Consider the following 24,412-nt stretch of genomic DNA (forward strand, 5'->3'; position numbering starts at 1 on the left):
TTGACACATCACTTGAAGAGCTAAAATACAGCCCTTGTACAAAATTTACAAACTATTTACAATACACATAGTGTGCATAAAAGTTCTTTTATTTTTGCAACTATTAGTTGTAGACACATTACTAGCTACATATCATTTGAAATAATATATGCAAATATTATGAAATTTTCAAGTTTAAAAAATCAGTTTTGTAAAAAGTACGAAATCTAATGCTTTTATGATCCTTTGTCCATATGGATATTTAATAAAATGTTAAACTCATTCTTAAAAAAGCACAGAAATTTGACTACCGCAGCTAAAATTTTAATTTAAAATATTGCCATTTCTTTCGGCTTTATCTTGGTTGGTCGTTTATAAAATAAAATAGAGTAATTTAAGGCTCGGTTTTTTTTTTATTTAATGCCAGGCAGTGCCTTTGTGATTCATTTGTGTAACATTCTTTATAATTTTCACACGTCATATGGGATATCGTATTGTGACACCTTTGTGATTCATTATCTTGTAACATTCTTTAATTTATGATTTTCGTACATCATATGTAGTATCGTATTGTTACTCATATACCTTTGTGATTGAATCAGTGAGCAACATTCTTTAATTTATAATTTTCGTACATCATACGTGGTATCGTATTGTCGCTCATATACCTTTGTGATTCATTAGTGTGTAACACTGCTTAATTTATAATTCTCGTACATCAGTACATGCTATCATATTGTTCCTTATATACCTTTGTGATTTATTAGTGTGTAAGATTCTTTAATTTATGATTTTCGTATATCATGTGCCATACATCTTATGTGATAATGTATTGTCATTTACATACATTTGTGATTCATTAATGTGTAACATTCTTTAATTTATAATCTTTGTTCGTCTGATGCGTCACGAGTATTTTCATACCAGTAGTTTATAAGTTTTCAACTGCTAAAAATACGTTACTTATGTTCAAACGCAGTTTTATCACGTTAAAACAGCAATCTTAAGACAAAATCTCTAGAAATATTTTCCCTCTTAATTTATATAAATAAGGTTAAGCTATGTGTTTTACATGATTTGGTATATAAGATATCCTTTAAAAAAAAAAAAAAAGTCTTGTTATCAAACCATTTCCGCATACCGCTGATTGACACTAAATCTGTTAAAAACGAAAACCGTTTTCTAAAATAATATTTCATTTTTAGTTACGTACAATTTTCAATACTTCGTACTTCAGTTTGTGTCTCATCCTTGAATTTGCAGAAACGTGACTTCGAATTTTGAAAATAAATATCTCGGTCAAATTTTGCCGTAAGGGGATCAAACTTCCTGCGTTTTATTTTTATGAATGAACATAAATTTTTATTAAACATAACTATTCGGATCAACGGAACTTAAAAAAAAGGAACATTGAGCGAAAATAAATGGGACAGTTCTATATCTCCCGTTCTACTGTGTCGATTTACGAAAATCAAATTGAGTTTTTCATGTCTCGAAAGCGCGACTTAGAATATACAGTAGATTTATATACAGCAGTTGTTCTAACATACGTATTTTGACACAAAATCGGAGTTTTTCAGAAATAACATACCAATTTTTTTCCATATTTCGATTCTACGACTCAAATTTTATATTTATATAACATTTTATAAAATATGGTGCAACATTTAAGGAGAAATTTCAAAATTTAACTTGGCGCATTGTTTTCAGTTTCCGCCAAGAATAATTCACTTGGCGAACTTTTAAATATATGGCAACCTATTTTTCTTTCCCTTCCATTGTGCAGAAGCGGAAAAAAAACTCACTTCGTTGCTAGCTTTTTACATTGTGCGTGAGCGAAATCACAAAAAAAAGTCACATCGTTTCTACTTTCAAATAATTTTAACAAAGTGCCTAAACCTTATTTGATGTTATTATCACTTTCAACAAACATGTCAAATTTCAATACGCGCCATTATATAAATTCACGTATATCTTCGGAAATTTTGAATAAAAAACTGTAATTTTTTGGAGGTATACTCAGAAATACGTCTACTTTAAGATGATGGTAAAAATGTTATAGATTAGTATTCAAAATTTTTCGAAAAACAAATAAAAATTATTTTAAAAGAAATCATAAAAAAGGGGCGAATTTTATTTAGAATGATCCTAAATTTCGAAATGTGACAGGAATAATCAAATAAGTTTAATAAAAAAAAAAAGAAATATTAATAAATATATACCAAATTCAATGAACATTGAAGAGCTAAAATTTTGAGAGCTAATTTTTTAAAAACTACTCGTGCGGGTTTTACAAAACTTGGCAGTTTGACGTTTCAGTCGTAGAATTTAAATATGGAAAAAAATTGGTATGTCATTTCAGAAAAAGTCCCATTTTGTATCAAAATAGCAATATTAGCACGATGCTATATATAAGTTTAATACATATCCAAAGTCGTGCTTTCGAGATATGAAAAACTCAATTTGAACTTCGTTAATCGGCCCAGTGTAGAACAAGAGATATAGAACTGTCCTTTTTTTTCTTCCCGCAGTGTACATTTCGTGATTTTTACAAAAACTGGTTATTTAAGTTTTAAAATGCTTAAATATGAATGTTTTCCTAATTAATTTAAAGCGTTTCTGGTCTTGAAAATACATCTCCACTACCATCGATCGCAAAAATAAAGGCCGCTTAAGGATTTTTGTGAACATTGTGTACATGTACACTGCAAAAAAAAAAGGGGGGGGGACAGTTCTATATCTCTCGTTCTACTGGGCCGATTGACGAAATTCATCTAACGTTTTTCATGTCTCGAAAGCGCGACTTAGAATATGTATTAGATTTATATATAGCATTGTTCTAATATAGGTTTTTTTCACACAAAATAGAAGTTTTCTGAAATGACATGCCATTTTTTTCCATATTTCGATTCTAGGACTCACATTATATCAAATTGCCAAGTTTGATAAAAAATACCTCGAGTAGATTTTTTTAAAAAAAAATTAGCTCCTCAATGTTAATTGGATTTGATATATATTTATTAATCTCTCTTTTTTTATTAAATTTATTTCATTCTTCCTTTGGTATTTCGAAATTAAGTTCATTCCAAATAAAAGTTGTCTATGATTTGTGTTGTTTTAGGATTTATATTTAATTTTATATTTTTAAATAATTTTTATAAATTTTTCGAAAAAAATTTTGAATTTTAATCTATAAAATTTTTACCATCATCTTAAAGTAGAGGTATTTCTAAGCATACCTAAAAACTAAAAAAAACTGTAATTTCTAAGCATACCTGCAAAAAAATTATAGTTTTTTATTCCAAATTTCCGAAGATATACGGGAATTTATATAGTGGCGCGTTTTAAAAATTTAGCATATTTGTTGAAAGCGATAATAATATCAAATGTGGTTTAGGCACTTTATTAAAATTATTTGAAAGTAGAAACGATGCGACTTTTCTTTGACTTCGCTCATGCACAATGTAAAAACCTAGGAACGCTCTAATTTTTTTCCCGCTCCTGCACAGTGGAAGGGAAAGGAAAATAGTTTGCCGTATATTTAGAAGTTCGACAAGTGAATTATTCTTGGCGCAAACTGAAAAAAATGCGCCACGTTAAATTTTGAAATTTCTCCATATATTTCGCATCAAATTTTACAGAATTTAATATTTAGGCATAATTGTAGTCGTAGAATCGAAATCTGGAAAAAAATTGGTATGTTATTTCAGAAAAGTCTCATTTTGTGTCAATTTTAAAACTATTTTATGGTGAGCTGAAAACAGGTGGGATTGAGTTCAAATCTTTGAGCAAAATGTGTATTCAAAGACGAAATGGTCTAAACTGCCAATATCGACTCAGCTGCACTTCTCTCTCTTTGAAGCCCAAGGCCTGATTTTAGATACTGTATTAACTGAGATATGCCACTAAGAATCTGAAATTCCAACATTTTAAAACTATTGCTCTTTTGTGTCAGGAACATCATAAATATAGTCAAATCTAGATTAATCGAGTTGCGGATCACAAATCATCAGTGTAAAAAGCAAAAAGGAAAAAAAAATTCGTGTAACACCAAAAATTCGTACGAGGATTATTAGGAAACTAGGGTTTGAACCGCCGCAGTTTATCGAATCTTGGACGAACATTGAAACACGCATGTGTATCCTATTCTCAGCATGCCTTGCTCGCCAAACGACGCCATTTGAACTGGTATTGTTGCAATTTCCTGAGTACAGTATCAGTTCAAAATGTTTAAAACAATTGGTCAGCCACAACTGTGAAATACGGTCAGTGATTCGGTTTTTGACAGCAAGGAACGTCTCAGAGCTGAAATTCATCATCACATAAGCGACGTGCGTGTCTCCAATGCGACGAGACAGCAAAGTGCGTAAGTGGGTGAGAGTTTTCAAGGACGGACGAGAAAATGTCCAGAATGAACTGCGATCAGGCCGACTATCAGTGATCACAGACGATTTGGTTATGCCGTGAACAAAAAGATTCATGAACACCGACGATTCATATTTTCAACTTTACCGTTGAAATTTCCGAATATGGGTAGAAGAACTTTGCGGTGTCTGAAAAGTTGCAATTTCACAATTTCTGCGCGTTGCAATTTCACAAACTCTGGGCAGGTAGTGTTACCAGGCTGCTGCTCACTGAGGAACACCAAATGAAAAGAATGGCTCTTGGTTTTTTGGACAGATATCATAAGAAAGATGATCAGATTTTAAAGAGGATTGTTACAGGGAATGAGACGTGGGTTTCTCATATGACCCTAGAGTCTAAACGTCAGTCAATGGAATGACGTCTCACGGCATCACCAGTCAGAGTCAAGGCCAAGCAGACAGTCTCAACACGCAAAGTTATGGCAACCGCGTTTATCGATAGACATGGAGCCTTGTTAGTCCAGTTTATGCAGCAAGGGACAGCAATAAATATAGCCTCTTACTGCTCTACCCAGACTAAACTTAGACGTGCAATAACAAATAAGTGACGTGACCTTCTGACGTCTATTGTTTTGTTGCTACATAATAATGCCAGACTCCATTCTGTCATTAACACCCAAATCCGATCAGATCGTTTGGATGAGAACTCTCCGCCCACTATATAATCCAGACTTGGCACCCAGTGATTTTCAATTCTTCCGCTACCTAAAGAAGTTTCTCAGTAGCAAGTGCTTCGCCACAGATGACGAGGTGAAAGAATCAGCTCAAGATTGGTTATCCTCACAGGCGGTAGACGTTTGTGACTTAGGCATACAAAAGCTTGTAGAATATTATGACAAATGTTTAACCAAATATGGAAACCTATGTAGAAAAATAGAGAAACATGTAAGGAATTGACTAAAAAAAACGTTCTTTGAAAAAAAAAAAAAAATCTGTGATGTTTTATGTTTCATAAGAAATCGAACTCTACTTTCCGAATACCTATATTAGAGGCATTTCCAGAATTTTGTTAAAAATAAATTATCCGATATTAAAAAGCAAACATTTTTAAACCTAGATTTTGTTAATCTGCTTAAAGAAAACTGTAGCATTTTGTTTACATTTTAAATTCAAAAATAAAATTCGCCTTAATTCAGAATTTTTTTTATTCAAAGGCCTAATTAAAGGCCTAATTAAATTAAAATTTATTAGGCCCTAATTAAAGGGTACTTTTAATGTCAGATTTGTTTGTACATAATCCGAAATATATAAATATCGTACTATAAAAAGCAAAAAGTTTCACCCGACCTTTTTTACGCGAGTTTGAACTCGGAAACTTTATTCAAATTCTCTTTCAAATATTGTTTCTTTGTTCTAGTGTAGAATTGAGTGCCCCTTCGATTAGCGACATTTTTTTTTTTTTTTTTCGATGAAATCTCACTTCTGGTTACCATGACAGTTTTAACTTTGTTTTAGCTTCCTGATTTTATTTAAATGAAAATATAGTACATGGGCAAATTGAAGGCAGTGCGCAATGCCTAGTATGTGCAATTCTAGGATGTTTTTTAAGTACAGACAGATCGAAGTGTACATGGACACAGAGTGTGTGCAATTCTTTGACTTCTTATTTTGGTTTTCTGCAGCGGCCATCTTGAAATTGTCCTTCCTGGCGCCGATCTTGGCGTCAAAAAAGAATCGCCAAGAAACAAGGGGCACCCAATTGTAAACTTTTACCTTGTTCTTTAATGATATTTACAATTTTGTTTTTTTTACTTCCTTGTACGAAGTAAAAGGGAACTATTGTAATCGCGAAAAGTTTCAGGCATCATATTTTAACGCAAAAATCCATTTTCACCCCTATCGAATGCAATTTAACGATGTTTTTGCTTGACATCTGTTTTGTTTTTGCTAGAACGCCCCAACCCGCCTGATTACAAAGTGATCTTATGGTCCAAAAAGGGGCATCCCATTCACACCACAAGCGAAGGCAGCCAGCGACCCGGAGAGTCCTCCAACAAAAGTTAAAACGCCAGATTAATAAAAAAGAACAACTAATCCAAGATATTATACACGAAGCAACTTTAGCATTTAACTTAAAATTCAAAGCTCCAAGAAACCAAGCCCGGTATTCGAGTAACTAAAAATGTTAGTATAATCAACGAAAGAAAATAATAATTATACATCCAGCAAGGTTGCCATACAACTATATAATTTTATTTTTTTTTAAATGGCTGGATTAACAACACAATAGTAAAGAAGAAAACCAAAAATAACTAAATCAAGAAAACTGTATTAGTAAAAATGATAACATAAAATAAGGAAGGAAAACACACAACAAAAGTATGACATACAGTCACACATATCATCAAAACACGACGAAAAAGACATCCTAAAATAAACACATTGAAAATAGAACGAACTTAGTTAGAAACCCCAATCGCATATCTATTGCCATTAATAAAGGCCATCAATTCTCCTGCATATAATTTCAAATGTTTAAAATCAAAATTCAATAAATCAAAATGTATATCACTAAAACTTCGTCTGATAAAATCAGTCGATTGGCAATCCACCACGAAGTGTTTGGCATCACCCAAAACATTACAATTTGGACATAGATCATTATCTTATACATGAAATCTCTTTAAATAATGAGGAAACCTACCATGTCCGGTGATAATATGATTCATATCAATGTCATCATACATTAAAACTTTATCTGTAATTTCAATATTAGTCAACAAATTATTTTTCCTTGTTGAACTTTTCCACACATCTTTCCATATATTTATATAATATTTCTTCATGCTCATAATGGCAATTTGTCTAGAACCAGAAATTTCCACAATGGATGCATTAGTTGAAATACATGCCTCCTTGGCCAGACTGTCAGCCCTCTCATTACCAAAAAACCCCACATGGGCTTTAATCCAATGAAAAGAAATGGTAGAACTGATAGATTGCAACAGAAATTTAATATCCATAATAATACAGTTAACATTATCGGGACAAGAGAGCGACTGGAGCAAAGAAAGACAATCAGTATACAAATTTATAGTAACCCATGTTTTAATATTCATTTTAATCCATTTCAAGGCCTTCAAAACAGCAATACATTCCGCTTGAAATACTGAGTTATAAGAATTCAATCTATATAAACCATAATCAATTTCAACATCATAGAAATATACAACAAAAGCAGCTCCAGTACAACCCCGAACCATCCGTATAAATATCATATATTCCAATTTTTGGAATTTCTCTATCAAACCCATAACTGATTCTATTTACAGGGTGTAATAAATGTACATTAAATTTTTCAAAAACATATTTAGTAATAATATTAGAATCAAAACAAATCATATCAATATTTCCAGAACGTAAAAGATATTTCTTGTAATAAAAATGACATCTGTATGTAATGAATGCTTGACATCTGTATGTAAGGACAGAATAAAGGACTCTTTTTTTCCCCAGCCCACCAGCGGCCGAGCGGTAAAGTCGCTGAACACTGGTAGTTCGGTCCGAGGTTCGAATCCCGCGAACAGGCTGGCTGCATGGGCGTTTTCGTGGTTTTCCCCATGTGTAACATGTATACGAGCCAGTTTCCCTTAGAAAGTCCTCCACGAAGGCATCCCTTCCCTTAGGCATATAGCCCTCGAGGCTTTGCCATAATCACACACACACACACGCGTTTTCCCCCAAAAAAAATTGTAAAACTAATTTAAAATGAATTCTGAAGAGAATTTTTCGTGGCGTCTGTGCGTACGTATGTATCTCGCATAACTCAAAAACGAGTAGCCTCAGAACGTTTAAATTTTGTATATAGGACTGCTGTAACATGTAGATGTGCACCTCGTATTTTGGTTACAGTCGGCCGCACCAAAAGTATATAAATATATATATATATATATATCCACTCTGTTACTCGGCTCAGTGATCTCAGTTACTTTATTCTTATATGTTTATTGTGCATTTTTTCTTTAAAAATTATTGAATTATGTTGTTTTTATCTTCCGGCTACGGTTTTTATGCCTTTAGTAAATCTGTACGCAATATTTTTAGAATTATCAACAATTTAAAAGTTGTTCAAGTGTCGCTAAGCCTAATAATTTTTCTTCCATGGCGGCCATTGCTTGTTTACATTTGGAACAGCAGAAAAGTAGATTTGTTGCCAATCTAGAGAAAGTAAGCTTCGCAATAACAAAAATAATGCCTTCTTTTATTATTGCGAATTAAATCATGCTTAATCCATTCTGGAATTTATTCGAGGAAATAAGTGTTTAAGATTTACTTCATAATTTTCAATACAGACATTTTTGAGTTTTTATGTGTGTATTTTTGCCTTGTCGCGATGTGAGAATTGAATTAATTGAATGAGAAATACTAAAACGTCTGTGAAAAACTGTTTCTTTTTGTTGTTGTTGTTTCTTAATTCTTTTTATACATCGTTTTAGATTTATTACAGTATTTGAATAAAACATGTCGCAACGATTAGATAATTCGTAAGATGATATCAATTTTGTTCATATTGAGTTAAAAAAATGATTGAAATGTAGCGCTGTTAAATGAACCTAGGGCCAGAGTATCGCTACGGTAAACAATAATGAATTTTAAAGAGTGTATTTATTCTATTATGGTTAATGCGTTATTCGACGAAGTAGATTTAATGGTAAACAAATATAGTGAATTTATTCTATTGTGGTTTATGCGCTATTAGCGGAGTAGATTTAACGGTAAACAAATATAGTGAATTTTAAAGAGTGCATTTCTTCTATTGTGATTTATGCGCTATCGAAGAAGTAGGTTTAATTCAATCCAATAAATTTAAATGAAATGCAAGAAAAAAATGCGTATAATTTAATATTCAGTGCAAGGAAGTAATGTGGTGCACACATCAGATTTTTTTGTCTAAAAGTACTTTTCTTCCATTATTTAAAGCGTATTCTTTCTGTTTTGAAATCTCATTTCATTTATGTAACCACATGAATTTACCCTCCATATTAATCTCCTTGAAAACAGAAGTAGATTTATAACAATATTTTGTTGTTGATCGTAATGCGGGTTATTCCTCTTTTCTGTGTTTTTTTAACCTCTTTTTAATTTGATTTTGAGTGAATGGTAAATTTTGTCTCCGGTATTGCCCGGTTAATCGGGATTTAACTGAAAAATGGATTTTAAACGCCTCCGTTTACTGTAAATGTTTTAAAAAGTTCTTCATAAACCAAAGCACGTCAGATTAAATAAAAGTCAAAATCGTTTCCCAACTTACTCGCACATCTCGGCCATAACCGCCTGGACGTAATCCACATCGTTGACCACGAAGGCCCATTGCTCATTCTCATTGACCGCCGCCTTAGGGTAGAAGAGGCGCGACTGCTGGGGACAGACCGTTTCCTCGGACACATCTCCCGGGGACATCTTCCGAGGATTGATGGTCAGGGTGCCGAATAACTCCTTGAACTCGTCCGAGGAATAGTTGATGGCATTTCGGATCTCCCGCCTGGAAATGTTGTGCGAAACACACTTTAATCACAAACCGCAAGAAAGTAAAAGGAAAAAGTACACATGCTTATACTGAAAAAAAGGAAAAGTATTGAATTGTTATTCTTATCTCATTCCTCCGAAAGTTTCGAAATGGTCAAGAAAACTCTTTTGGGTGATAAATCGATGGGAAAATTGATTGTACTCGTAGAATTAGGTTAATAGACGTATATCATATTACAAGGAAGCGATGGAATGCGTGTGGAAGTTTGAGAATGAATTGTCTTAATGAAATTCTAAAACGAACAATAAAGTATTAACTCTATATTATTAAATAATAAAGAATCTAGGTGTTTAATTTTTCCTCGCATTGTGAGAAAACGAAACCTAAAACAACCATACTTTGAACATACGTAGTCTTCCATTCGAACATATGCACCTCTAACCCCGAATTTTGAATTTGTTTTGTTATTACCCCAATATGCTATTGGTCTCGTAACACGATTTTGTACTGATTCACTTTAAGTGCGTTATTCATTCTATTCTGTAGCCATTCGGCAAAATGTTTATCTTCCAAATTTAATCTGTTAACTTAGTTTGTTAATTAACAAACGAAGTTGTTTCAAAGCAATAAATACAGTTCTTAAGAATGCTATTACTTTTTTTTTATCTTTTAAACTGATTAATTTAAATAAAACATGAATTTAATTTATAATTTAGCTAATTAAAAACGTTAAAAGTTTTTACATAATTACGTTATACATTTTTCCATTTTTATAACTATATTGGTAATCATTGTATTGATATCAGATTGAGATGATCATACGAGTGATAACTGAGCGGCTGTTAAAATCTGAACATTTACAATTTTTTATTTTATTTCATATTTCGTGCAAACTTAATGAAATTTGGATTAACGAACTCAGCGACTGAAAAGCGGTGTGTTGTCGCAGCTCGAAATGAAATATTTTAACCTTCCGCGAGCAAATATGTTGCCATTCGACAAAAATAAGACATTTATTTTTTAAATTTAATCAATAAACCAGTCTATTTAAAAGGGCCATATTAGGACTGCGATAAATGAAAATCTCTTATCTTCCACGCGCCAATGTGTGGCCATTCGGCAAATTTTAAAGTATTTAATTTTCAAATTTAACATGTCTGTTACCGATGAACAAACTGGGCGATTTAAAAGCAATAAACACCATTGTAAATAATATGTTTTTTACTTTTTAATCCGATTGATTTAAATAAAAATACATTTAACTCACGAAATATCTAATTAATAATTTTACGGTACTTTTTTAATTCATCAAAGATTTTTTAATGCCATATAATATGCAACTGACACAGAAACTCTTTATTTTTGGTTGATATTTGAAATGATATCAATACTGTCAGTACATAATGGAAAATAGAATAGCATATCAGAAATAATATATATAGTGTTACGGATTTAGTATTTAAATAGCTCATGTTAGTTGAATTGTAAATTAAATGGTTTTATTTCCCGCGCAGTGCAGCGCGTGATGAATATAAAAGGAAAGCTAAGGCAGAAAATTGAAAATACAAGAGCGCGTGCATTTAACATTTAATAAATATCTCTTTTTGATTTCGAGAAAGTTCTCGCGCGCGATTTAAAAATCTTATGAAAAGAAGGAAAACCTCTCAATTCAATTATTAGCTCCTGCCCTTCTGGACTGACACTTCGAACTTATTCTCTTTTCAGCGCCCAAAGAGCAAACATCTGATGTCAGCCGGAACACATCAAGCAGAATGCTTGATAAGTGTAACTTGGAACTTGAACAATTCAGTTAGTCAGTGATTTTAGTTAGTTTGTTGTTGTTTTAAGAGTTTGTTTAGAAAACTGCCCTTGTTAATTGTAGCGAATTCGCGGATTAGCTCTTTAGCTGTTTGAATTAAGTTCTCTTGAACGTTTGAGTAGTTAGAAGATAATTACTGTGATATATTGTGATACTGCACGATTATTTGAGGACATTTAATCCTATTTGTTGTGATAATAATAATTTTTGTTCATTTTTCATCGGACTTGTGCATTCATTTCGTAACGAACCCGTTCGCACGCAACAATATATTTCAGAAGATCTGAAGGAAAGAAATAAGCTGATCCATATTTCATATTCAGTGTGTAATTGGGAAACAATGAGCGTTGAAAAATAAAACGCTTCAAAGCAGTTTTCTTCTTTTCATCTTTTTCAAAGCATAATTAAAAGACCAGTGAGCTCAGTATTCACCACTGGAACGAATTATTAAATCAGTGAGATAAAAGAACACTTTCGATTCTTAGTAAATTATTTTTAAAAGGAAGATTTTTGTGAAATTATACTCAAATTACGCTAACTGAATTCATGAAAATCATTACATATATGTAGGATAATGCGTGGCTGCTCTAAGAAATAATTGGCAACCTCAAAATTAACTATTCTAAATTTGGTGTTCTCCTCCCTAAATTCACCTGTTCTCCCAAATTCGAGATCTTTCCAAATTACATAACACTGCTTGAAAAAGGAATGGCGTAGTTGCTTGCGAAGAGTATTTATATTAAGTATGATGCATAAGTACAGCTAATCTGTGATTGGTTAATTTTAGGTTGTTATGTAATACATACTAATTCAATAAATTAGCATCCAACTTAATTTTAATTGCTTTTGAAAGAGAAAATTGTTTCGGATAACTGGATTTCCGAATATTTGGTGTTTCGGATACATTGGAAAGTAAGCTAGCATTTGGAGTTTCGGATCACCGGACATTTAGAGTTTCGAATACTAAGTTGCCGGATAACTGAAAACCAGAAATCTTGAATCACGGATGATTTTAGTGCCGGATAATCCAATTTTAAAGTAAACCCTTTGAAAATCCAATCTGTCGTTTTGAATAAATTTTATATAACTAAGCCGTTACTCGAGCAGTACTTACTCGGGATAATTTTCTACCTTCTCACAGAAGGTGTCATCATCACTCCTAGCACAGAGGGGTTGTCCGAAATTGTCAACAGGGGGCGCCAAAGGCCTCTGCCTTCCCACATAGGAAACGACGGGGTCAGGAAAAACTGGCAGTGAGTGGTCAGTCTCGTTCCAGACTGGGAAGATCACGGTCCTCTCGCTCTTGTCGTTGCCACGGACATTTTTATCCCTAGGACTTTGCTGGAAAGATTTCTTTGTCTGGATGAATATCACAGCTATCATCTGCGAAATAAAGGAATTGTTATGTAAATAAAAAAGAACTTCGATATGTCGAAATAGAATGCCTTCCTCTTGAGGAAATGTGTTTTCTGAAACATACATCTACCCTAGATTTTATCTAAATAATCACAAATTTTTAAGTCTATACCAGCGACTCTCAAACTTTTGCTTTAACGTATCCTTACTATGACTTAAAATTAAAAAATACCCTTAACTCTTCATTCGAAAGCTATGAGCTCTTCGCCCTTCCTGTATCTCGCAGTATATAATTTTGAGGCCGGAGAGATGAAAAATTAGCAACGTCTTCGCCGGAAATCGAACCACGGATCTCTGGAATACCGTCCCAGCGTGCAGAACCACTACACCACGAAGGCACGCTAGGAAGGCGGGAGAAATACCTTATAATTTTAATACCGTAAAATTTATTGACTGCAATGAATTAGGACAGGAAAACGTAATTAAGCAAAAAGCAATCACTGCATTATTCATTTCAAAATAAACGCAAAGACAGCGTATATATTTAATCTAGAACAACATTCCTAATGTACTACAATTATTTTCTATGTTAGTTTTTGTAAAAAGGAAACGAGTAAATTGATGAATTTATTAACTTTTAATAAGGTTTAGACCAGGGGTTCTCAACCAGAGGTACGCAAGAGAAAAAAAAAAATAGGTGGTACGCAAAGAAGCAAAGTATTTTTAACTATTAAGTTCAAAAATTAAAACCCCAACATCCTGGTTAAGTTTTTTCTCTAACACTAGTAAATTGATGCGATCTGAGCTTTGTTCAAGAGTGGGGGTGGTAGTAGCACTTTAAAGTGGTGGTACTGAAGGTTTTCAGTTTTTGTTTAGATGGTACGCGTTAGTCAAAAGGTTGACAACCGCTGGTTTAGACCTAAACTATAAACCCTAAGCATTCTTGAAACAGTGAACGAAAATTGCCCACAGGAAAAATGCTCACAGAATAATGTTCACAGGTATAAATGTTCACAGGAAAAAAGCCCACACAGAAATATGCCCACATAGAAAAAAATCTCACATGAGAAAATGCTCACTTAGAAATACGCTCACACGAAAAAAAGCTGACATAGATATATGCTTACATGGAAATAAGCCCACTGATAAATAAAATACGTAGAAATAACCTTACATTAATCAATCAATGATTAATCGATTTGAACATCGTACAACTACTTTAATTTTTCAAAGAAAAATTATTTAAATTACCAAAACACCTATGGTATATATACACGTGTGTGTGTATATATACCATATATATAAATAAACTGTGTAACTTATGTGTAGATTTAGTTGCTATATAAGATTAACAAATGGGCCGTTTTGAATTAGGAAAAAGAGAGGAGGAAGGAAGAAAAATGAACAGAATATACAGTGAAAAATTATTACGGTTTTAATTATTAAAAAAATGAAATAATAGTTAGTATAAATTACACATTTTATAATATAAACATTTAGAAGAATAAGCAAATAGAACTAATTATTTTATTTAAATTATGTAAAATACCTTGTTATATATAAATCACCTATTTTTCACATAAACTTATAAGGTATTTCTCCCGCCTTCTTAGCACGCCTTCGTGGTGCGGTGGTCTGCACGCTGGGCACGTATTCCAGAGGTCCGTGGTTCGATTTCCGGCGAAGTCTTTGCTCATTTTTCACATCTCCTGCTTCCAAAATACCTAATGTCTCTACAAACTTACTGAATATTAGCTAATATATATAAATATCTAGTTTTATCATCGATTTCGTCATAGTTTCTTACATGATTCGCGATTACCAAATGTAAGTTTTCATATTTTCTTTTTTTTTACTTCAGTACGCCCTGTATTTACAATAGCTAGTAATAAACGTTGACAGGCTAAATCTGTTTTCTGTCCGACAAACAAAAACCATATACTAGGATGGCTAAAATTAAATAATGAATTTAGTCCTTTATGAAAGCTTTCGTAATACTTTGTTGTTTTAAGAGATTTTTCGAAGGCTGCTTCATAATGATTCCACACTTCGATTGGAAACTATAGTCTTCTAGAACTGTTTTGGCTCCAAACTTAAATAACTACATTTAAATATCAATTTCTAAAGATACATATCAAAAGTATGCAAAAATAGAGTAAATAAAAAAAACAAAAATAAACTATTGGCAGTTACAGGGGGAGGGGAAATGTCGTACAGAGGTCAGTGGTATAAAATATTACAGTACATGCAAAATTTTACTATACCTTTTCATTCTTTTATATACCGCCCCTGAAAAGGTTAATATGAGCATTTGTCCAATATTTTTTTCAAATGATGAAATAATTTTTCTTTGAAAAATTCAAGTAGGTGTCCGATGTTCAAATTCATTGATGTAACAATATTTCTACGCATTTTATTTATCAGTGGGCTTATTTCCATGTAAGCATATATCTAAGTGAGCTTTTTTCCGTGTGAGCATATTTCTAAGTGAGCATTTTTCCATGTGAGTATTTTTCTATGTGGGCATACTTCTGGGTGGGCTTTTTTTCCTGTGAGCATTTATACCTGTGAGCGTTGACAGGCTATTCCTGTGGGCTTCTTTCCTGTGAGATTTTTTCCTAGAACCTCTTGAAACAGCGTTGTATCTGAGTAAAATACCTAACCTATAACTTCCTTCACACTAAATCTAAATGCAAACAGCTGTATTCTCGAACACAATATGTAGACTGGTCATCAAAATTAAAGGACAATGAGAAAAAATATGCTCACTAAGTTAATGTTGCAATCAATGCCCATTGCTGTAATTATTTATTTGAATTAAATACAACTGAACACAAAATCGCCCTTCCGCGCATGATTATCAGTAAAGCTCACAATGCAGGGATCTCCAAAACCTAAGCTGTGATATCGAACTGAAAAGGAGTCTGATATGGGATATGGTTCCTTCACAGCCAAAACAGGTCATGCAGCATGCTAGACAGGAGGCAGCTGAGTAATCACTGTGGTAATCTATCCCACACTTTTTCAATTTGCTTCTGGGAGGGGAATGGCGAGATGAAATTATCCTCCAAGAGTATCCCAAACATGCTTTATAGGGTTAAGCTCTTGCGATCTGGCTTGCCAATTCATTTGGCGAATATCCTCACTTTCCAGATAACCGCTGACCAGCTGATCCCTATGTGGACGAGCGTCATCATCTTTTAACAGGAATTCGCGTGCCTAACGTGTCCTGAAAAGTCGAATACACCGCTCTAAGATCTCTTTATATCTCATAACAGTTAGATAGCCTTCGTCAAAAAAAAAATGCAGCGGTTTGCGACCGTCCAACATAATGTCCGCCCAAACCACTGTATCTCCACCACAGTAGTGATCTTTTCCCTGATGAGAGAGGGAGGTTTTGGGTTCCAGGCTCTCTTCAAAAACATGTACTCCGAGAATCAATGCCCAAACTGAACCTCGACTCATCTCTTAGAAGCATGGGGCTACACTGAAGCCTGGTCCAAGGCGCATGTTGTCTGCACCGTGTTAAATGCTCTCTCTCTCTTGTGCGCTGCAATTTGCCAGAAGCAAACAGCTGGTCTTCTGGCATACAGTCCTGTCTCACAAAGCTTTCATCAACTGTAAATCGTGAAACACGGGTTCCAGTGGATCATACAGCTCATATGAGAGATGTAAAACTGTAGCAGTCCTGTATTGCCGCGTTGAAAGTGCCAAATAACTATCCTCATTCCTCGTTATAGATCTTTGCCGACCTCTTCCAGGACATCTTGATGTGAGTTCAGTGTCCTGAAACAGTTTTCACAAGTTGCAGAAGACACTGGGGGTTTATCGAGCTCTGTAGCGACGTATGCTTGTAAATGGTTTGTCTCCAATCTACCGACAATTCTCCATCTTATTCTGTCGTAAACGAAAATGCATTGTGATCTTTGATGAAGCATGGGTTTACCTAAATGATTGTAGGTCTTTTTATTATCAAAAACAAAAAGAAAAAAGTGTCCAAATGTCACCTGGTCGCAAGCGAAGTTTGAGCAAGGAGTTGATTGTCGCAATATTCAGTCTTACAAAAATAAGAAGAGTAAAAAAAATCTTCATTAAGAGAAACCCACACTTCGAAAAGTATACACCTTTCATTTCTTGAAAACAAAAGTGAAGACTGATACAGGTATTGCATATATATCTCTCCAACACTAGCCCTGCAAAGTCCCATGACGTTTTCCCTATGGGATATGTAATGTGTGTATTTTTCCTATGGGATATGTATGTATGGACCTTCGGTCTCCTGAAAAGCTTTCTAAGCGCAAACCCATCCCTATTGAGGGACTCTGGAAAGTAGTGAAAGAGGAATGGAAATAAGTACCCCTGGAAATTTAACGAAAAGCTCTTCTATCATAAAACACGATATAGATTTATAATCCAGAAAAAAGGCTATCGGATCAGTCATTTAAAAGAAACACTCTTTACATTTCAAGCATGAATTAAATATCCCCCGAAATCGTTCTAAAAGTGTGTAAACACCCTCTGCATATTTTTTAGTCCAAAGGGATTTGAATCCCGAAGGACTATTAGTTTCGTTTTGGCATTTTGCGTCGGACTCATAAATGTCGGTTCACTTTTCAAACTGTTGCCACAAAATGTTAGAGTCCTGCATTATATTTGAAGAAATTAAATAATGAAAAATCTGCATAAATGTATGTATGTTTCTCGTATTGTGATAAAACAACGGTACATAGAGTCATCGAATTTTGAATAACGTAATCCTCCAACGAATATGAGCATGTGGAAGACCAAATTTGAAATTTGAAATTTGTTTCATTATCCATCTCATCTTTTGTAAAACTTTAACGAATTTTTGATTAATAAACTCAAGAATTTCAAAGCGAGCAATGGCAACGTTGTGCAGAAAAAACATTTTTATCTCCAGCGCGTGAGTCTCTGTATCGGAAATTCTAAAGATATGCTCGTTTTAAAACTATTTTGCGATATTGCTGTTGCACTGGATCTTATGGTTTAAGTGCGAGGAACATGATATTTAATAAAGAAAGGTAACACACAAAATGTTAAAAAACGCCCCTTTGGACGTAATTTAAAATCTGAAACAATTCAGATTTTTTTTTTTTTTTTTTTTTTTTTTTTTTTGTGTGTGTGTGTGTGTTGTTGTTGTTTTTGGGCGCAGTTTCGACTGAATAACTAGGATATTATATAAAGCAAACGGTTTTATTCTTAATTATAAAATCTGAAATGAGAACTGAGAGCGAACAAGACGCAATTCCTATGAAGCTAGAAAATCCAAAGAAGCGGAGGGAGGAAGAAGAAGGCCTTTCTTTTTAAGTCCAGCATAGGTTCGTTGAAAATATAACCACTTTTAGGGTTCCAAAATTCTTTCTTTTCCCCTCGTTATCATGATTAGGTAGGTTAGGCTATTTGAATATGGCAAGGTGCATCAGGGCTATCTGCTTAAGAGGAAGGATGCCTTCGTGGAGCACTTTCTAACGTAAACTGGCAGGGTTCGTAACCGGGTTGAACTACCAATATTCAGTACTTAAGTACCAATATTCAGTACTTAGGTCTTAAGTACTCCGCCATTGGTGGGGTCCTTGTTATCTTGAAAATTTAGCATTTGGGAATTAAATTTGATCACCTGCTGATTCAAAGAATACTTTAGAGGTGAGACAGGGATCATATCTGGCATAAACTCTAGTTAATTACTTTTTGTTGTGTTAAATTTTCGTTCGATTTCAATTTTACTAGTAAGTATAGAGACTTATGAAATGTTGCTTTTTGATTAAGCAAATAATATAAGTTTCAGTTATTTTAGATACTGAATTCTATTTTATAATATATTTTTTGAATATTATTCTCTTCTTTATCTTCTTTTGACCAAATTTTTTAAATAAGTGTGTAGAAACATCAGGGTTTTTTTTGGGGGGGAAGCGAAGGAAATGCAAAATGAGCAACCGCCATCGCCGGGAATCGAACCGCGGACCTCAGGAATACCGGTCCAGTGTGCAAACCATCATACCACGAAGGCTCGTCAAGATTGCGGGAGAAACACCTTATAAGTGTATTTTTCATTGTATTTCAAAATTCTATCAAATAGCTCGCTTTACGCCATAGATTTTTAAAATATCCACTAACTTCAGATTCTTTGTTTGTTTACGTTGATTCAGAGATCCCACAGAAAAGAATTATTAAGTTAAAACATCGCTTAGGTTCACATGTGTTTCGTTTTAGGATTTTGTGCTAAGCATTAATTTGCAATAAAGACAGATTTCAGTTCATAATTTAATAGCATTAAAAGCAATAATATTTGTTTGTATATTCTGATGCGTAACAATTTTAGGCACATTAGTTATGAATAATTATGCCTGTTGTGCACGGTCTCTTATCTTAAAAGACAGACATATATTTCTATCCGAAAATGGCCTTGAAACCAAATAGAGCTGTGAATGTCTGAACTCTTATAGATGTCACTGTACATTAAGTATAAATTAAATTTAATGTGTTATTAGAAAGATATTTTGAATGTAGGTGAAAATTCGGGGAAAAGATTCACATAAAATTTGTATCTGAATTTGTATGAAATAGTGTTGCAATATTCTACCAAAGTAATTTTTCACTAAATTGATGAGCAACTTCTTCTACGTTGCATTGATAGACATTAAATGTAGTGAAAAAACACATCAGCTTTAAATTTATTCAAAATTCTATCTTAGAGTGGCATACATTTTAAAGAAATTTGTAAGCGTTTTGAAAAAATTTGACAATGGCCTCTCTTCTTTTTCTCATCATTAACTAATCTTTTTGGGGAGGAAGACAGGTAAATCGCATATTAAACCTCTGTTCGTCATTAATATTTCGTCCATTACAACCACAAATTAGAGGTCATAATGAAACAATCCTGTATACAATCCTGTAAACAATCCTGTATAGAAGACAGGACTCGGATTTCTCAACTTGAGGTTGAGCAGTAGCTGAACGGCTAAAGCCACGAAACGATGAGAGATCGGCTCCGCTTCCATTATTAGTGGCTAAACGTTTTTCCAAGATTTCCTTCAAGAGCAATACTTATATGTATGGCTGGTCTTTTGACTAATTTTAAAATGTCTGTAAGGTATTTCTCCCGCCTTCTTAGCATGCCTTCGTGGTGTGGTGGTCCGCACGCTGGGCGCGTATTCCAGAGGTCCGTGGTTCGATTCTCGGCGAGAGCGTTGCTCTTTTTTTCAAGTCTCCTGCTTCCAAAAAATGCCTTCTGTCACTACATGTCTACTGATCTTGGAATGATTTTTTTACAAAGTTTGAATTTAAATCAGGTACTTTTACATAAAAAATTAGCCTGTTCAGGAGAAATTTAATTTCAACAAATGAGCATCCGACAAATTCAGCACTGGCTATCATCTGCAATCACAGCTGTATGCCCTGGATATCCGCTATCACAGTCCCTGGATATTATCCGCTATCACAGCTGCTATGCTGCACATTTTTCTTTTCCTTTTTTGTATTACTCCATAGACATTTTTTGATGCTGATGGGTTTATGGTAGCAATTTTTCCGTCATCCCACAATAAACAAACACAACTTTCTGGATAGGAACCAATTAATGTCCGATCCGATTAATGAGCAATTGACTGTATATTACTAATGTCACAAGCTTCGAGAAAGCGCCAAATGTCAAAAATTTAACAAAAATACTTGCCGATAGTGTCCGCTTTAAGGATTTTAGTCCATAAATCTGGCTGTAGTTGAGCTATCCTTACATTTCAAACGTCAGTCAATTCGTAATGAAAAGATCTACAACGTAATACATAGAACAAACACGTGCAATCGCATGGAAGACAATAATTTCGAAATTGAATTAAATACGCTGCAAATAAACATAAAATTTTAATACATAATGTGCTAATGAAAAATATATATAAAAATACACAAAAATCAAATTACATATTTTTAAATATTTACAGAAGTACAGAATAATAAGGGAGTGATACATAACTAAAAAATCATAATAGCAACTGAAACAATGATACAAAATCTGTCATTTGTACAGGCTTCCACATAACTTCCTTGTACGGCTTATTAAATTATACTTATCATTTTTTATCATATTAAAATCATTTCCTCGAATTTCATTAGAGATATGTTTCTTATTCAATCAGTTCTCATTTCGCGACAAGGCAAAAATATATAAAAACTCAATAAAACATCTTCATCAAAACCTGTAAAGTACAGAAAAACCTAAAATACCAAATGCAGCTAAAAACAGGGAATTTTTTCCAATTAAAATTAGAGTTTCTATGCAAAAAAAATAAAGGGCATTTGACCAATGGGCAGGAAGACAAACTTTTCCGTGCACAATAAACTTAACTTTCGGTCCCACTGGACAATACGACGCTGAGCTGAAGTTGGTCTACCAATTTAATTTTAATTCTCTATACTTCTAAGAGTTTCAAATGTAAACAAAAATAGCCGCCACATTAGGCCTAACACCACTTACACTTTTAAATTGTTGATAATTCTACAACTAATGCATGCAGATTAACAAAACGCATAAAACCCTTAACCAGAACATGAGAAGAACATAATTCAATCACTTTTAAAGCAAAATATTAGACCAAAAACCTGAGCTCACCGAGCCGGGTAACAGAGTGTGTGTGTATATATGTATATATAATTTATTTACTAATAGGTTATTGAGTATATTATCTCCTTTGAGAAATTTAGCATAAACATCTAAATAAATATATAAATGCGTGTGCTGCGGTCGATTGAAACCAAAAAGGGAAGTATAAATGTTATAGTAGTCCCACTTATAAAATTTCAGCGTTCTGAGGGTACTCGTTTTTGAGTTATGCAAGATACATACGTACGTACGTACAGACGGGACGAAAAAAATCTTTTCTGAATTCATTCCATTTTATAATCCGTTTCAGAAAAAAGACTTCTTTATTCTGTCCGTACGTACAGAATGTCATGCAAACACATCATTCAAATGGACTCAAGAGCGGTCAAAATTTATATTTTCATTGAAATACAATACCAAAATAATTTACCGCGATTACAATATTTCCTTTACTTCATACAAGGAAGTAAAAAAAAAAAAAAAGTGCAACAATATTTAGAGAACGTAAAGCGATCCCGAAAAAAAATTGGTAAAAACGTGATTGTCATTTGATAACCTTTCTAGAGTTAAAAATCAGGTTTAATAAGTTGTTCTAAACAGAATTTCTTGGCAACAACCCAGTGGTAGAGAAAGCAAAGTGTGGCTCAAAAATTAAAATAAAATAAAAGAATTAAAATTTTAATTTTTCAGATTTCCAGTTCAGGCTCCGAAAACTGCCATTTATACTGAAACTGATATCCTCGTGTAATATGAACCCCCCCCGTCAGTCCAGACCAAACGCAATTTCTTTTAATAGTACTGAATATTTATTTGTGCCTGTTATCATATGCAAATTAAAAAGAAAAACATTTTTCCTTATCACACCTGAAATCAAATGCTATTGTTTTCATTTCACATGGCAAATCTCATCCTGATAAAAGAGGGATTGTTGCCAACTCACGCGCTTAAGTATCTATAAAGTAGTTATATTTGATCTTAATGTTTGTCATAGACGCAGAACGATCAGGAAAACGAAAACCTTTTACAAAATACCAAATCTCTAGCTTTTTAATATTAAGGAGAAAAAAAATTGCAATCTTAATCTGGTGTAGATTTTAAAGAAAATTCAATTTTTATTTTGAGAACGATCAGACGTGGGAACCTATTCTACAACAGAAAAAATATTTTTACAAAGGCTGGTAAAGAGGCATTCATTTTACATGGAAATCAAAGAGTGGAATACAGCCAACATCAATGTACATATGTCAAGATAAAAACAGTAATGAAACGTAAAAACGCTAAGATATTAGAATTTTGAAAGTATTGAAAAGAAATGGATCAGAATGAATGTCATTTACTAATGAAAATAATTTTATTAATGTAAAAAGTTTGAAGGAAATCCAATTCAAATCACCAATTGAAATAACTTCATAGATCATTTTTGACGAACCAAAGCAAAAATTCTGGTTAAGAGTGCAACTATAACCAGTTTTCGAATATACGATTCATATTTGAAGGAAATTTTAACGCTCTTTTGGTTTGGCCGATATATGTCAAATCATACTACTCTGTAAATTGCCGAAGAAACAAAATCAGGGATGGGATTCTATATTTATATGAAAGAAAGGCCTAACTTCGCAATATGTTGCCGCTAAACTCAGCGTAAGGTTTTGAATTCACTTTTCCAATTAAAGCTGATCATTGATTAACTTACGAAAAACATATTGTTAGGTGCGTACGAGTTCATAATGGTTTGAATGTCCGTAGAACCGACGATAGCTTGACAAAATTTATTTTCCCCAAAGAAACGCTTTAGTACTCGTACACCTCTTCTTAGTATGACTAAACAAAATCAGTAGTTACAACTTCAGACTGGTACTGAGAACGTTAAACACAACACAATGCAAAGCGCATCTAAAGAGCAAAGCTCGCACGGAGATCTCTCAGTACTCAACTCTCAGTACTCAGAGATGCCAACTCTGAACTAAAAACTGAGAACTGATGCTACGTCTGGTCTTATATAGCTTTCCAGTACCTTCGATTTCTGGAAATTATTGGAAGATATGTACAGTTAAAGTTATATATAAGGGCTGGATACGGTTACAGTATAGGAATCAATTACAGTTATAGAGAGATCGGACCAAAATTTTGCCAAACGATCGCCAAGCTTGGCAACATTTACGAATTTCTCGTCAGATTTGGTGACAAAAATTATTCACCAAAACCATCTCAGCTTGGCTATATGTCGCCTACTTCGCGAGATAGCCTCTGTTAAATGGCCTGTCCCTGTAATATTGTTTTTCCGGCGGAGAATCGAATTTTTCGAGGCAATTGGTCTTACATTACGTAAAAGATACTACAATTTTATATATAATTTCACTAAAATCATTTACATATATACAAACAATTCGCAACAATGTAGATTTTCGAATGCAAGAAACGTTAAAAATTAACTGCGTCTTTTATGGGATCCAAACTGCTTGCTAACTATTTACACCACAAGAGCACGCACGAAGAGAGCAACAGTTCCTTACATTCTCCCCCCATTTAAAAGGCAACTGGGCATGAGCCTAAATTGACCAAATCCAGGTAGTGACACATATCATCAATAATATTTCAGTTCAGAAGCACTATAAATAACTCATTTAATTTTCTAAGCCAGGATGTATGAAAAATCAACTGTAGCCACATAGGAATTTGAACTATGGATCTTCTAATTGCTAGCTGGACATTTTTTGCATATACACCATCAGAAAAAAACACAGAAGAAT

General features: G+C 33.5%; 1 protein-coding gene across 1 annotated transcript in view; it reads right to left on the reverse strand.

Annotated features, from left to right (window-relative positions):
- Positions 1-24,412, reverse strand: part of LOC118185081 (protein spaetzle 5-like) — a 60,062-nt gene that overhangs the window by 14,737 nt on the left and 20,913 nt on the right. The window contains exons 2-3 of the mRNA XM_035354875.2: positions 12,804-13,072; positions 9,655-9,885 (exon numbers count right to left, since the gene is read on the reverse strand). Of these exons, the coding sequence (XP_035210766.1) occupies positions 9,655-9,885; positions 12,804-13,072 (500 nt within the window). The remainder of the gene's footprint in view (positions 1-9,654; positions 9,886-12,803; positions 13,073-24,412) is intronic.

This window comes from Stegodyphus dumicola, chromosome 2 (assembly GCF_044657685.1).
Source record: "Stegodyphus dumicola isolate Sdum_Otavi_A_Nest chromosome 2, ASM4465768v1".
NCBI classification, from domain to species: domain Eukaryota; kingdom Metazoa; phylum Arthropoda; class Arachnida; order Araneae; family Eresidae; genus Stegodyphus; species Stegodyphus dumicola.